Genomic DNA, 13952 nt, shown 5'->3' on the forward strand with positions numbered 1-13952 from the left:
ACTTACTATCAGGAGGGATCAGGCCCTGGAGAAGGACATCATGCTTGGTAAACTAGAGGGTCAACAAGAAGGAGAAAAACCCTTCCAATGAAATGGATTGGCACAATGGCAGCGGCATTGGGCTTAAGCATGGCAACGATTGTGAGCTTGGCACTGGACTGAGCAGTGTTTCATTCTGCTGTATATAGGGTTACTATGAGTCAGAACTGCCTCAACTGCTGCTAACAACATATATCCATATCTGTATCTATATAAGCTATATGTATACAGGAGTCCTGGTGTGATGCTGTGGATTAATGCGCTGGACTGCAAGTTTGTTTTGAACCTCAAGGTTGGCGGTTCAGGCTCACCAGCCACTCCTTGTAAACCCTATACAGGGTCACTATGAGTCAGTACCAACTCGATGGCACTTATCAACAACAAAAGACAGACAGACAGACAGATAGACAGATAGATAGATAGAGATACACAAGGGCACTTCAAAAAGTTCATGGAAAAAAATCCCTTATCTTTCTGTTCTATCTTTCCTTGAACTTTTTGAAGCCCCCTCATATACTCATATATATGAAAACATTTTGAATAGCGCCAGAATATTTTCAGCAATGGGCTCGAGCACAGGAATTGTGAGGTGGGCGTAGGATCCGGCAGTGTTTCGTTCTGTTGTGCATAGGGGTCGCTATGAGTCAGAACCGACTCAGCTGCACCTAACAACGTAGATCCATGTCTGTGTCTATGTATCGACCTGGAGGTGCCGTGATGAAGCTCTCAGAGTAACTGAAAGGTTGGTGGCTGGAATCCACTGTTGAGTCTGTGGGAGAAAGGAGAGGTAACGTTACCATATTACAGTCTCGGAAACCTCTTGGGCAATTCTCCTCTGTCCTGTTTGGGTCACTATGAGTTTGGATCATCTCAGCAAATGTGGATTATAGAAAGACAAATATCAAGGTAGAGATATATCATTGTTAAGTGCCGTCGAGTCGATTCTGACTCATAGCGACCTGCCTAGGGTTTCTGAGCAGCAGCTGTTGGTTAAACTGTCAAGCATTTGTTTAGCAGATGCACGTTTGTGTGAGTATACATGCTCTTTGGTTCTTCTATTTTAAAAGACAAAGGTATTTAAGAAAAATTAGGGATGCAAACATAAGGCTCTCTGGTAGCGTAGTGGTTACGAGTCACACTGCTAACCTCGAGGTTGGCAGTTTGAAACTAGCAGCTGTTCCTAGGGAGAAAGAGGAGACTTTCTGCTCCCGTAAAGAATTTGCAGCCTGGAAAACCCTGTGCAGGGTCGCTGTGAGTTGGAACCAACTCCACAGTGCACTACCGCCACCAAACATAAATTCCTCTGTGATTTCTGACCCAAACAACTAATTTGGTATCCATTTCTAGACATTTTTCTAGATATAACGATTAGCATTTCTTCTTCTGTTACTGTACTCATCGATATAAACATGTGTGTCTTCCTGTTTCACTTCACCTCGGTTCATGAAGGTGTGATTGCGCACAGCAAGCTTCGCCAGACGCCAGGTGTCGCCCTTTAGCACGGACAGAAACCCCCATAGTGAAAAGCTATGCCTTTCAGCTTTCTCTAATTGCGTTCCTTCTAGCAGGCTTCTGAGAGCCCGCTCGCCAGTGTGCAGGAATGCGTACTTCTCTATCATTTTTCTTTGCATGTATATGCACAGCACTTTTGCATGTATATGTTTACGTTTGTTTGGCCACAGTATTGAGTGTGTTTCAAGAAACAGTATTTTGAAGAACTGGAAAAAATTGGTAGCCAATGTATTTTCGGTCAACCTTCTCACCCAGAGTCTGCAGACACTGTGGTTTGGGTACTCTGTGTGGGCCTGCTGGTGAGGTCCACAATGCTTCTCCACAGCCCTGCTCCTTCAGGGATATCAGCTAACCACCGGGAATAAAGGGAGCAGAGAGCTGGACCCCTTTGATGATGTGTCTCCTGAGTTCCTGGGCTTGGAGAACTTGAGATTAGATTTGCCTGAGCATTGCTTCGTAATGTCCGATTCTCCAAGGAGGGCAGCGAGTGATATGAAGATCACATTTACAGACACGGAGATGGCAGTAAATGGAGTCTGCATCCACTTGTTGGCATTCTAGCTTTTCCAAAAAAAAGACAGAAGAATGTCATTTATTTTTAAAGAAAAAAAAAAAAAATGTGATAAAGTAAAGAGGTGATTCCACGTGTTTGATTGGAAGTTTTGTTTCACGATGTATCTTTTCTTTTGATTCCCAGGCAGTGGCTCAAATCTGAAGACATTCAAAGAATCACGCTGTTTTTCTACAATAAAATACTCGAAAAAGAAGTAAGTCATATCTTCTTCAGAATCGACTGGTGTTCGTGAGCTGTTTTACGTGAAATTTTAACGTCCTGTTGTGAGACTGTGTTCCTGTTTCTATTTGTTTTGCATGCAGTCCTATAAATGACAACACCTCACAACAACAACAACAACAATTAGAACAACTATTCAGTGAGCTCAAACGTAACAACCATTGTGAGGATGCGAAGGACCTGGCGGTGTTCACGTCTGTTGTGCGTTGTTGTTGTTGTTAAGTGCCGTCGACTCTGTTCTGACGCATGGCAACCCTGTCTAGGGTTTCTGAGGAGCAGCTGGTAGGTTTGAACCACCGACCTTGTGGTCCATTGACAGCACCTAACCAAAACAATAGCTGTATCCACATTCCTTTCATCTTTCATTGGTTTGTCCCGGATGTGTTGTATTCAGTACTGAGTTTTCTCTCTTGGGCCAACTTCCACACCTCACACGCCTGGCAGTAAAGATCTGTAAAGTGCCTGAGAGGAAGGGGGTTTAGGGGTAGGTCCAGAGGGAAGATGTGCATACTCAGTGTGGAATTGTCTGAGAGAAGGTTTCAAAAGAAAATAACATCCTCCCTGATACATTCACAGCATCTTTCCACAAATAACTTTTTGACCAAAACCAAAAAAAAAAATCCTGAGACATATATTCGGCACCAGTTTGGGAAAATGAGAAACCCAAACTTTTACGCTGTGTTGGATGTTAATCCTTGGCATTTATATCTCCTGGGATAAGAGCCAACTGAGGCACAAATAAACACATCAGAAATTCGTCTATACATGTCAAACTTGACCTGGGTTTGCTCAAACGAATTAAGTAATTACACTGAGAGGACAATAGTTCTAGGTCAGCCGTCGGTCATTTGCCTTGGGTTTTAGTGCTGAAGAGAAAAGACACAAGAACTGGAAATGTTTCCCACCGTCCAGCCACGTAATTATAGACTGGCTTTGAACAGAAACTGTCCATTTGTGGCAGCTGTCCCAGGTATTAATAATTCTGTGGAGATCTTTCAGTTCACTGTTCTATGGAAATGTTGACTATCCTAATTCCTTCTAAACCTCATCAATGTTACATTCTACCATTACATTAAGGCCTTCCTTTGTACTTGCGGTTGTCTGCTTCGGAGTAAAGGGCTCTGAGAGAGATGGCATCTCAAATTGAAGTGGCATTTATCCCAGTGGCTGCCTTAGTCTTGCATTACTTTGACAAGTGTGAATGTCTCGTTACTGTTTAAATGTCAGGTTGCAGCCTCTCATCCGCCTCCACTGTTATACATTGAAACCTCAGTACCACACTGTGGGCAAATGCGTCAGACTGCAAAGTTATTTGAACTGCAAGGTCGAGGGTTCAAGCTCACCAGCTGCTCCTTGGAAACCCTATCCAGAGTTGCTATGGGTGGGAATTGACTCCACGGCACTTCACACCAACAACCACCACTTCCTATTGGTATCTCTGTACCACATCCTGGAGAAATGGAGAAAGATACTTCAGGTGTATAGAATGCACCTTGCATGCATAGGAAACTGATGTGCACAGCTGTGTGGTTTGCAGGAAGCTGTATCATGCATGCATTATATGTGCTCAACTATAACCATCACGTTGCAGCCATCCGGCTAGCATACGTTCTTCGTTTGCATGTAAATTATTCTATTAAGTCACAAAAGTCACCAAGAATTTCTAGTAAGCAGAAAGGTGGTCATCCAAAAATGTAGCTCTTGTTCCTGCTTTTGTGGATCCATGTTTGCAGAGGCCGGTTCTGAGGCAAATGTTAGCGAGCACAGAGATGACCATTGATGTCTGTCCTGACTGCTCTGCAGGCCACTGGGAAAGGCACAGGAAGCAGGAAGGGAGCGAACCCCTAAAGGAGAGAGCAGCTCTCAGAGCTCCTACGCTGGAGCCCGGGATGCAAATGTCTCCTTGGAGCTTGGGAAGCGGTCTGGGCAAAAGTCTCTAATGCAGCTGGCCGGGGTTTCCAGGAGGACCCCGTGGGATTATCTATAAAATGCTCTCTCCTTCCATTTCACTGGGTCACTGTCCAGTTGAGTCCATTTCCTGCCAGGACTGGGAGCATAGTGTCCACAGCCTGTCGATCTGGAACCTACTCCACCACCTACTGACCATCCCCCATGGGCTGACCCTCCCCGAGAGCCTACTGTTCTCGAGCTGACCCTTCCCAGCCAGCAGACGGTTAATAATGAGCTCATGCCATCTCCCGAGTGTGGTACGCAAAGATTCTCCGAAAGACTTTCCTTACCCAAAACCGGAGAGAGCCTTGTTGTTGCTGTTGGGTGTGGTGAGGATTATAGGAGCGGGGAGGGTGCTGTCATTGAGGTCTTCCTCACTCCCACCTGGAGTGCAGCCCAGGCAGACACCCTACTGTCCTGTCCTGGGCAGTAAGCACTGTCGTGTGACTCCTGCTGAGTCTGCTGGCCACAAGAGAGAAGCGTCCATCAGCTAGGGCTCAGAGAAGCAAGCGGGATGACCACAGACCTAGACCAAAGCCCTAGCCTTCCCTGCCTGGAAGCTGGATCCAGCACTCTTAGGAGCAGTAGCATGAGGCTGAAAAGTAGATCAATGTCCAGGAATGTCCTCACAATTACTCCAAAGCACTGTGTTATCGTGTGAAAAGCCATGTCTTTCCCACACATGCTCGGAGGGCGCCTGACCAGTCCACTGAGCCTTCCGTTCATTCAATCATTTTGATGGTCTCCCCATGACCTTCTCCCCATGACATCAGGTGTCAGTGGCATCTCAGTGGCCCTTGGACCAGTTCCACTCATAAAATGTGTAACTAGAAGAGGAAACCTCCCCCTCAGTGGTAGCCACAGTTTGCCCACATGCTGTGTCCTAGCAAGACATCCTGAAGAGTCAGTGGGTAACTGTTGGGAGTTCAAACTCACCAGCCATTCTGCAGAACAAAGGTGAGAGAGCTACTTTGGTAACAATGACCGGTTTGGAAGCCCTAGGGAATGGTTCTCCTCTGTCCTGTAGCGTCACTGTGGGCTGATTCAGCTCGATGGCAGTGGGTCTGGGGGTATCCTCAGTGCAGCCCAACAGCTTCCTGAAGGAACTCTCATTGCTGCTTTGTCTCCCTCCCCTCTAGTACCGAGCCACCGCCCTGCCGGCGTTCAAGTACTACGTGACCTGTGCTTGCTTCATCTTCTGCTGCATCTTCCTCGTGCAGATCCTCGTGCTACCCAAGTAAGTGTGCCGGTTCCCATGGAAACAGCCACCCACTTTACCACAGTGGTGGATGGGAGTGGTTCACTTTGAGGGACCCCAAACTGAGGGACCATCTAGTATGTCACAGCAGAGACTAACTGATGTTCTCAAAAGATACGCATGGTGACACTGGGTTCTCAAGGTAGACATGCCGATTCAGATGTTGTTGTTGTGGAGTGTCATCGAGTTGATTCCGACCCATAGCGACCCTGTGTAGGGTTTCCAAGGATAAGCAGGTGAGCTTGAACTGCCGACCTTGCAGCTCAAACATCTTTGCAGTCTGACGCATTAGCCCACAGTGCCACACCAGGACTCCGATTCAGATTTTAGGAATATCAAAAAATACTAATTAGAGATAAAGCATTCATCCTTGGTCTCCTATATTATTCGAATAGCAAATCTATAAAACTTGACCCAATAAAGCTTCAAAGAGAAAGAACAGCTCACCAGAGACTATTCGGGACAGACATATCTGGTGTTTGGTGTGGAAGCTGCCATCACATGACTTCTGACTCGGGTGACCCTGTGTATGACAGTGTAGACTTGTGTTCCGTAGGGTGTCCTAGAAGTGTGTCACCAGAGTTGTCTTCCAAGGTGACTCTGAGAGAAATTGAACTTCCACCTTTGCATCAGCACCTCAATAATGATTGTGTTCTTTAATATGGCACAGTCAAGCCTGTGCCTGGTTGTGTTTCACTCTTTGCACAGGCTGTTAGGGAACTCAGAGTATGCCTCTGCCTCCTCTAACAAGCAGATGGCATTTCAAGAGCTGCATTGCCCCTGCCAGTCTCGTATCTCGTGTTACATTAGTCTTCTCCCTTCGTTTTTGTCCCTCACTTTGTTGTTGCTACTAGATATCCTTGGGTCTGCTCCAATCCAGAGCGGCCGTATGCACGACAGAACAAAACACTGCCCAGTCATGCCCGTGGCTCACAATTGTTGCCATGTTTGAGCCCCTTGGTACAGCCAGTGTGCCAATTCATCTTATCAAGGAACTTAGTCTTTGACCAGGCATGCTCTTCTTCGCAGGGAGTGCGCCCTCCTGGTGACAGGTCCGAAGTCTGTGTTAGACAAAGTCTCACCAGACTCTGGGCTGTACTTCTTCCCACATCCACTCATTTCTTGTTCTTGTAGTCCATAGTCCGTTTAATATTCTTTGCCCACGCCATAATTCAAATGTATCAGTTCTCCTCCTATATTCCTTATTCATTGTCAAGCTCTCGCAAGTGTCTGAGGAAACTGAAAATACTATGGCTTGAGTCAAGCATACCGTAGTCCTCAAAGTGACAGCTTTGCTCTTTAACACTTAAAACAAGTGTCAAAACAGGGCACCCATCTTTGCCCAGTGCAATGTGTCCTTTGGTTCCGTGACTGCTACTTCCATGATCATTGATTGTGGTTCCAACATAGGAAATCCTTGACAACTTCAATCTTTTCTCCATTTCTTATTGGCCCAGCTGTGAGGATTTACGTTGTAATTTATGGTGATGACATTATTCTTTGATCTTCATCAGCAAGTGCTGCAGATCGTCTTTGCTTTCTACAAGCAAGCTTGCATGGTCAATAAAACATAAGTACACTGCTTTCTGGGGTCCTATCCAAAGCCCTGGACTGCTAACTATAAGATCGGTGGTTCAAACCCACCAGTCACTCCCCAGAAACCCTAGAGAGGGTTACTATGAGTCAGAACCAACTCCACGGAACTTAACAACAACAAACATCTTTCTGGGATTCTCTGCTTTCAGCTAAAAACCATCTGACATCAGCAGTGATCCCCCCCATTCCATATTGTCTTCTAAATCTAGCTTGAATTTCTGACAGCTCTGTCAGTGTGCTGTTATAATTGTTTTATAGTTATCTTCAGCAAAATCTGGCTTCTGTGTGATATTAATGATACTGTTTCATAATTTCCTCAGGCTGTTGGGTTGCCTTTCTTTGGAATGCACACAAATATAAATGTCTTCTAGTTGGTTGCTGAGGATGATTTAAGAATGGTTCAGTCGTATATTGACAGGGATCTGCCAGAAATTCAAGCTGAATATAGAATAGGACATGAATGTGGGATATCATTGCTGGCATCAGATGGATCTTGGCTGAAAGCAGAGAATACCAGGAAGATTTGTATTAGCTTTATTGGCTGTGCAAAAGTATTCACGTTTGGGGATTATAACAGACTATATGATAAGCAGGCACTGGGATTATTAACAACCTGTGAAATGCAGATGATACAACCTTGCTTGCTGGAAACAAAGAGGACTTCAAATACTGATGAAGATCAAGACCACAGCCTTCAGCATGGGTTGCACCTCATGGTAAAGAAAATAAAAATCCTCACCACTGGACCAGTAAGTAACACCATGATAAATGGAGAAAAGATTGAAGTTGTCAAAGACTTCATTCTGCTTAAATTCACAGCGCTCATGGAAGCAGCAGTCAAGAAATCAAAGGACATATTACATCAGGCAAGTCTGCTGCAAAAGCCCTCTTTAAAGGGGTAAAGAGCAAAGATGTCTTTTTGAGGAGTAAGGGATGCCGGACCCAAGCCATGATATTTCAATCACTTCATGCATGTGAAAGTTGGATAGTCAATAAAGAAGTCTGGAGAAGAATCGATGCATTAGAATTATGGCATGTTGTTGTTGTTGTCAGGTGCCATCGAGTTGGAACCGACTCATAGCGACCCCATGCACAGCAGAACGAAACAATGTCCGATCCTGGGCCAACCTCACTACCGCTGCCACACCTGAGTCCATCAATGATGCCACCTGGCTGATCCATCTCGTTGGGGGTCTTCCTCTTTTTCTCTGACCCTCCACCCTACCCAGCATGACATCCTTCTCCAACGATTGTTTCCTCCGGACTACATGTCCAAAGTAGGAGAGACGAAGCTTAGCCATCCTGGCCTCCAAGGAGTACTCTGGCTGCACTTCTTCCAAAACAGATCTATTGGTTCTTCTGGCAGTCCATGGCACTTTCAGTATTCTCCTCCAACACCACAACTCAAAGGCATCAATTCTTCTATGATCTTCCTTATTCACTGTCCAGCTTTCGCATCCATATGAGGCTATTGAAAACACAATGGCCTGGGTCAGGCGCACCTTAGTCCTCAAGCTGACATCTCTGCTCTTCAATGCTTTAAAAAGTTCCTGTGCAGCAGATTTGCCCAGTGCAATACGTCGTCTGATCTCTTGACTGCTGCTTCCGCGAGTGTTGATAGTTGATCCAAGAAGAATGAAGTCCTTGACAACCTCAGTCTTTTCTCCATTGATAAGAATGTTGTTTATTGGTCCAGTGGTGAGGATTTTTGTTTTCTTGACATTGAGATGTAATCCATATCGAAGGCTGTGCTCTTTGATCTTCATAAGTAAATGTTTCAAGTCCTCTTCACTTTCAGCAAGCACGAATTATGGCATAGGAGAAGAATATTGATAGTACTACGACATCTGGAAGAACAAACAAATCTGTGTTGAAGCCAAAATGCTCCTTAGACCCATAATAGCGAGACTGTGTCTCTCAGACTTAGGACATGTTGTCAATAGTGTATCAGTCCCTAGAGAAGGACAGTGAAAAAGAGGAAGACCACCCAGAGATGGAATGACACAGTGCCAACAACAGTCAGCTCACACATGACAGCTGTGAGGATAGCACAGGAGTGGACACTGGTTCGTTCTGTTGTCCACAGGGCTGCTATCAGTCGGATCCAACTGGACAACACCTAACACCAACAATGATGAAGAAGAAGCTTACTTACTCATCCAAGCACTCGTGGGATTCCTTTGTTCTTTCCCACATCATGGGACCTTTGAGTGTCCAGAAAGTGTCCAAGCTGCTAATTCCCATCAGTGTCCTGTTGTTGTCAAGTGTTGTTAAGTCAGTGCCGACTCATAGAGACCCCAAATAGGGTTTCCAAGGAGTAGCTGGTGGATTTGAACTGCCAGTCTTGTGGTTAAAACCGACCCTGTGGACGAGTACTTATCCTACAGCGCCGCAGTGTAATGGTGATAAATATTTAAAAACAGCTCTCCTCTTCACACTGTGATGCCTTTTGGAACACAGTTCTGTTCCTTTTGAAATTCTCTTGCTTTAAAACGAGTTTTCAACATTCCATCCTTAAAGATCTTACCATCCATGTTAGCAGTGTGAACATAAGAAAACCTTGTATCATTCCTTGTGGGGAAGAGGTGAGGGCAGGGAAAGAGAAGACATGAAATTCATTACATGAAATGAAATCCCAGAGAAAGACTTCAGTGTTGTCCCATGTTGTTATTCATTGCCACCAAGGCCTCTTGGACTCGCAGAGAGAACTACATATACCAGAACTCAGTGTTACCTGGATTTGTGCCCTGTTTTCCCATAGAAAGGGTGTCTCCTGAACTTCATCTTTAGACCTACTGAGGGGATGTATGTTTCCACTGGCTTCTCCCTGTCAGCACATGTGCTCTCTCATCCCTGACAGGACCACCTGTAAGCCATAAAATGGGAAAGAAAGTTGTTGCTGTTGTTAGGCACCATTGAATCAATACCGACTCATAGCAACCCTATGCACAACGGAAGGAAACACTGGCCAGAGCTATTCCAACCCCGCTGGTTTGCTACGTATGAGCCGATTGCTGCTGTCACTGCGTCGGCCTTTTTTCTTTTTTTGGCCAAGTGTTCCAGAATACCTACTCTCCACAATGTTGTCCTTTGTTTGTCGTGATCCGCTCATTCAAAAATCTTTGCTTGTGTAGTCAATAAAATACAGACAATAAAGCCCTTATTGTATAAATAAATAAAGCAAGTTCAAACTGAAGTTGAAGAAAATTGAAAACAAGTCCACAAGAGTCAAAACACAACAATGAACATATCCCACCTGAGTTTACGGATCATCTAAAGACAGATTAGATGCAATAAAGCACGTTCTGGTATCCTCTGCTTTCAGTCAAGACCCATCAGATGTCAGCAATGACATCCCGCATTCACATCCTGCTGACAATGAATAACGTTACACAGGCTCCTCGTCTGAATCGGACTTGAACCTCTGGCTGTTCTCTGTCAATGTACTCTTGCAGCAGCCTTTGAATTATCATTAACAAGTTTGATTTGCATGAGATACTTACTAATGGTATGGTTTGATGATTTCCACATTCCATTAGGTCACCTCTCTTTGGAATGGGCACCTATATGGATCTCTGCCAATCAGTCGGCCAGGTAGTTGTCTTCCAAATTTCTTGGTGTAGATGAGTGAGTGCCTCGTGTGCCGCATCAGTTTGCTGAAAGATTTGATTTTGTATTCCATCCATTCCTGGAACCTTGTTCTTTGCCAATGTCTTAACTGTACCTGGGACTTCTTCCTTCAGTATCTGGCTCTTGATCATATGCTAGCTCTTGAAATGATTAAACGTAGACCATTTCTTTTTGATACAGTGACTTTGGTATTTCTTCCGCCTTCTTTTGATGCTTTCTGCATCATTCAATACTTTGTTCGTTGTTGGTGTTGTTGTTAAGTACTGTTGAGTTGGTTCCAACCCATAGCGACCCTGTATAGGGTTTCCAAGGAGCGGCTAGTGAATGTGAACCACCGACTTTGCAGTCCAGTGCAGTAACCCACAGTGCCACACCAGGACTCCGAAGAATCCGTCAGTATTGTAAGTCAAGGCCTGTTCCCTCAGCTTGAGAAAAGCTGAGTGTGTTCTTCCCTTTTGGTTTTCCAATCCCAGGTCCTTGCACATTTCGTTATAATATTTGACTTTGTTGAGCTGACCTTTTTAAGTTTCTATTCAGCTCTTGTGCCTCCTCACTTCTTCCATTTGCTTTATCATCTCTTTGCTGGAAAGCAAGTTTCAGAGTCTCTTCTAACATCTGTTTTGACCTTTTCTTTCTTTTTTGTCTCCCTTACTGACCTTTTGCTCTCTTCTTGTATGATGTTGTTGATGCCATCCCACAACTCTTCTGGTCTTCTGTCCTCAGTGGCTGCTGCATCTAATCTGTCTTTAGATGATCTGTAAACTCAGGTGGGATATGTTCGATGTTGTATTTTGACTCTTGTGGACTTGTTTTCATTTTCTTCAACTTCAGTTTGAACTTGCATATAAGTAATCAGTGGTCTGTTCCCCACTCTGCCCCTGGCCTTGTTTTGGGTGATAATATGGAGCTTTCCCACTTTCTCTTTCCACAGATGGAGTCAATTTGATTTCTGTGTATTCCATCTGGTTAGGTCCATGTGTATAGTCGTCTTTTATGATGTTTAAAAAAGGTATATGCACTGAAAAAGTCATTGGCCTTGTGAAATTCAGCATCATTTCTATCACTAAGTCCATACTTTCCAACTATTGATCCTTTCTCTTTGCTTCCAACCTTTGCATTCCAATTGCCAGTGATTATCAATACATCTTGATGCATATTTAATCAATTTCAGACTGAAGACGTTGGTAGAATTCTTCACTTTCATCAACACTGGCTTTAGTGGTTGGTGCGTAATTTGTATAGTTGTGGTGGTATCTGGTCTTCCTTGTTGCTGTTAAGTGCCGTCGAGTAGGTTCCGACTCATAGCGACCCTGTATAGGGGGTTTCAGAGGAATGGCTGGTGAGCTTGGACCACCGATCTTGTGGTTCAAACTGACCATGCAGTCCCGTGCATTAGCCCGCAGTGCCACATCTGGTCTTCCTTGTAGGCATGTGGCTATTAGCCTATCACAGACAGCACTGTACTTCAAGGCCGATCTTCATTTGTTCTCTTTAATGAGGAATGTGACGCCATTCCTCTTTAACGTGTCAGTCCCGGCAGAGTAAACCATGCAATTTTCAGATTCAAAAATGGCCAATACCAGTCCACTTCTGCTCACCAATGCCTAAGATATTGATGTTCATGCGTTCCATTTCATTTTTGACCTTTTCCAATTTTTTCTAAGTTTACCACAACCCCTTCATCCCAAGTCAGTCCCACGGTGAGGAGGCAGCTCTTCCCCAGTCATACTTTGAATGCCTTCTAACCTGATGGGCTCATCTTCCAGCATTCTGGTACTCTCCATCATGTTTCAATATTCCATATTCTGGTGCTATCTGACAGCGTTCCACTGCTATTCAGAGGTTTTCAGTGACTAAATATTTGGAAGTCTCTCATATTTCCTAGTCTGTCTTAGTCTGAAAGCTCATCTGAAACCTGTCCACCGTGGGTGACCCTGCTGATATTTGAAATACCCATGGCATAGCTGCCAGAATCACAGCAACATGTGAGCCATCAAGTATGACGAGTGACAGATGAGGAGTGGGAGGGGGGAAGAGCGAGAAAGGAGAAATACCGTGGTCGCCTTGCATCATCTTCTCCCTAAACGCCGTCACAATACACTTTCTTAAAAGTGCCAACGTCAAGAATGATCCCTGAAGAGGAGAATGTGTCCTGCTGACGTCAGGTGTGCTTTTTGGTGTGTGTATAAATCAGTTCTGCTTCTGTCTTAAAAACAAACAGCTTTGCAGCAAGATGTTAATTAAAGTGGATTAATTTATACAAACATCTTGAGATGCTTAATGGACCTGAACATGATTTTGTTTGGAACAAGCAGGATAAATGGTTATAATTAAGAGCTTTTGACCAGCTTTCACCATGCCTCCTAGAATTTCTTGTTCTCTGATTATTGGAATGAACGGTACATCCATGTAAACAAGGCTGTCAACATGCCACGTCTGCAAACATTTACGTCCTCAGATTGAATGAGTTCTCCAGAGTCTCAGCAGTCTTTGAGTCTGCATCTCAGGTGTCAGCATACTTTTCTGTACACAGGTCTCATGAGAAACAAATATGTAGTTATTGATGTTGTTTGATGCCATTATTCAATTCTGACTTAGAGCGACCATATATATGTGCATTAGAAAGGAAACCTACTTATTTCTCTGTCTTCTCACAATTGGTGCTATGTTCGAGCCCACTGGTGCAGCTGTTGGCGTCAGTCCATCACTCTGAGGGTCTTTCTGGTTTTCACTGGCCCTCCACTTACAAAGCAGGATATGCTTGTCCAGAGACTGGTATGAGAAACCAAGTCCCACCATCCTCACTTCCTAAGAACACTCTAGGTGTAATTCTTCCAGTTCAGATCTGCTCATTCTTCTGACAGATCACCATATTAATTCAAAGGAATCAGTTGTTCTTGTGGATCTCCTTGATTTATCGTCTGGCTTTCCTATGCAAACTGACAGACAAGTGGCAGATGCAACAAATGTAGATGTTGTTCATTCTTCCTTTCCAATCTTGATGTCTTTTGTTTTCTTCCCTCACCTGCTTGTCCTGGCTTGAATGTCTAAAGTATTGTTGAAGTGAAGTAGCAAGAGCAGCCATGCTTGTCTTTTTTTTTTTTGATCTTAGAGCGGAAAATGTTCACTGTCTTATCCTTCAGTGTGATACCAGCTGCGAGTTTTCTGTGGTGG

The 13952-nt window shown here is 44.4% G+C and overlaps 1 protein-coding gene across 1 annotated transcript in view; it reads left to right on the forward strand.

Moving 5' to 3' along the window:
- The window catches only part of ADCY2 (adenylate cyclase 2 (brain)), a 403615-nt gene that overhangs the window by 312205 nt on the left and 77458 nt on the right, over nucleotides 1–13952 (forward strand). The window contains exons 13-14 of the mRNA XM_006875344.1: nucleotides 2249–2318; nucleotides 5434–5531. Of these exons, the coding sequence (XP_006875406.1) occupies nucleotides 2249–2318; nucleotides 5434–5531 (168 nt within the window). The remainder of the gene's footprint in view (nucleotides 1–2248; nucleotides 2319–5433; nucleotides 5532–13952) is intronic.

This window comes from Chrysochloris asiatica, unplaced genomic scaffold (genome assembly GCF_000296735.1).
Source record: "Chrysochloris asiatica unplaced genomic scaffold, ChrAsi1.0 scaffold00321, whole genome shotgun sequence".
Classification (NCBI taxonomy): Eukaryota; Metazoa; Chordata; class Mammalia; order Afrosoricida; family Chrysochloridae; genus Chrysochloris; species Chrysochloris asiatica.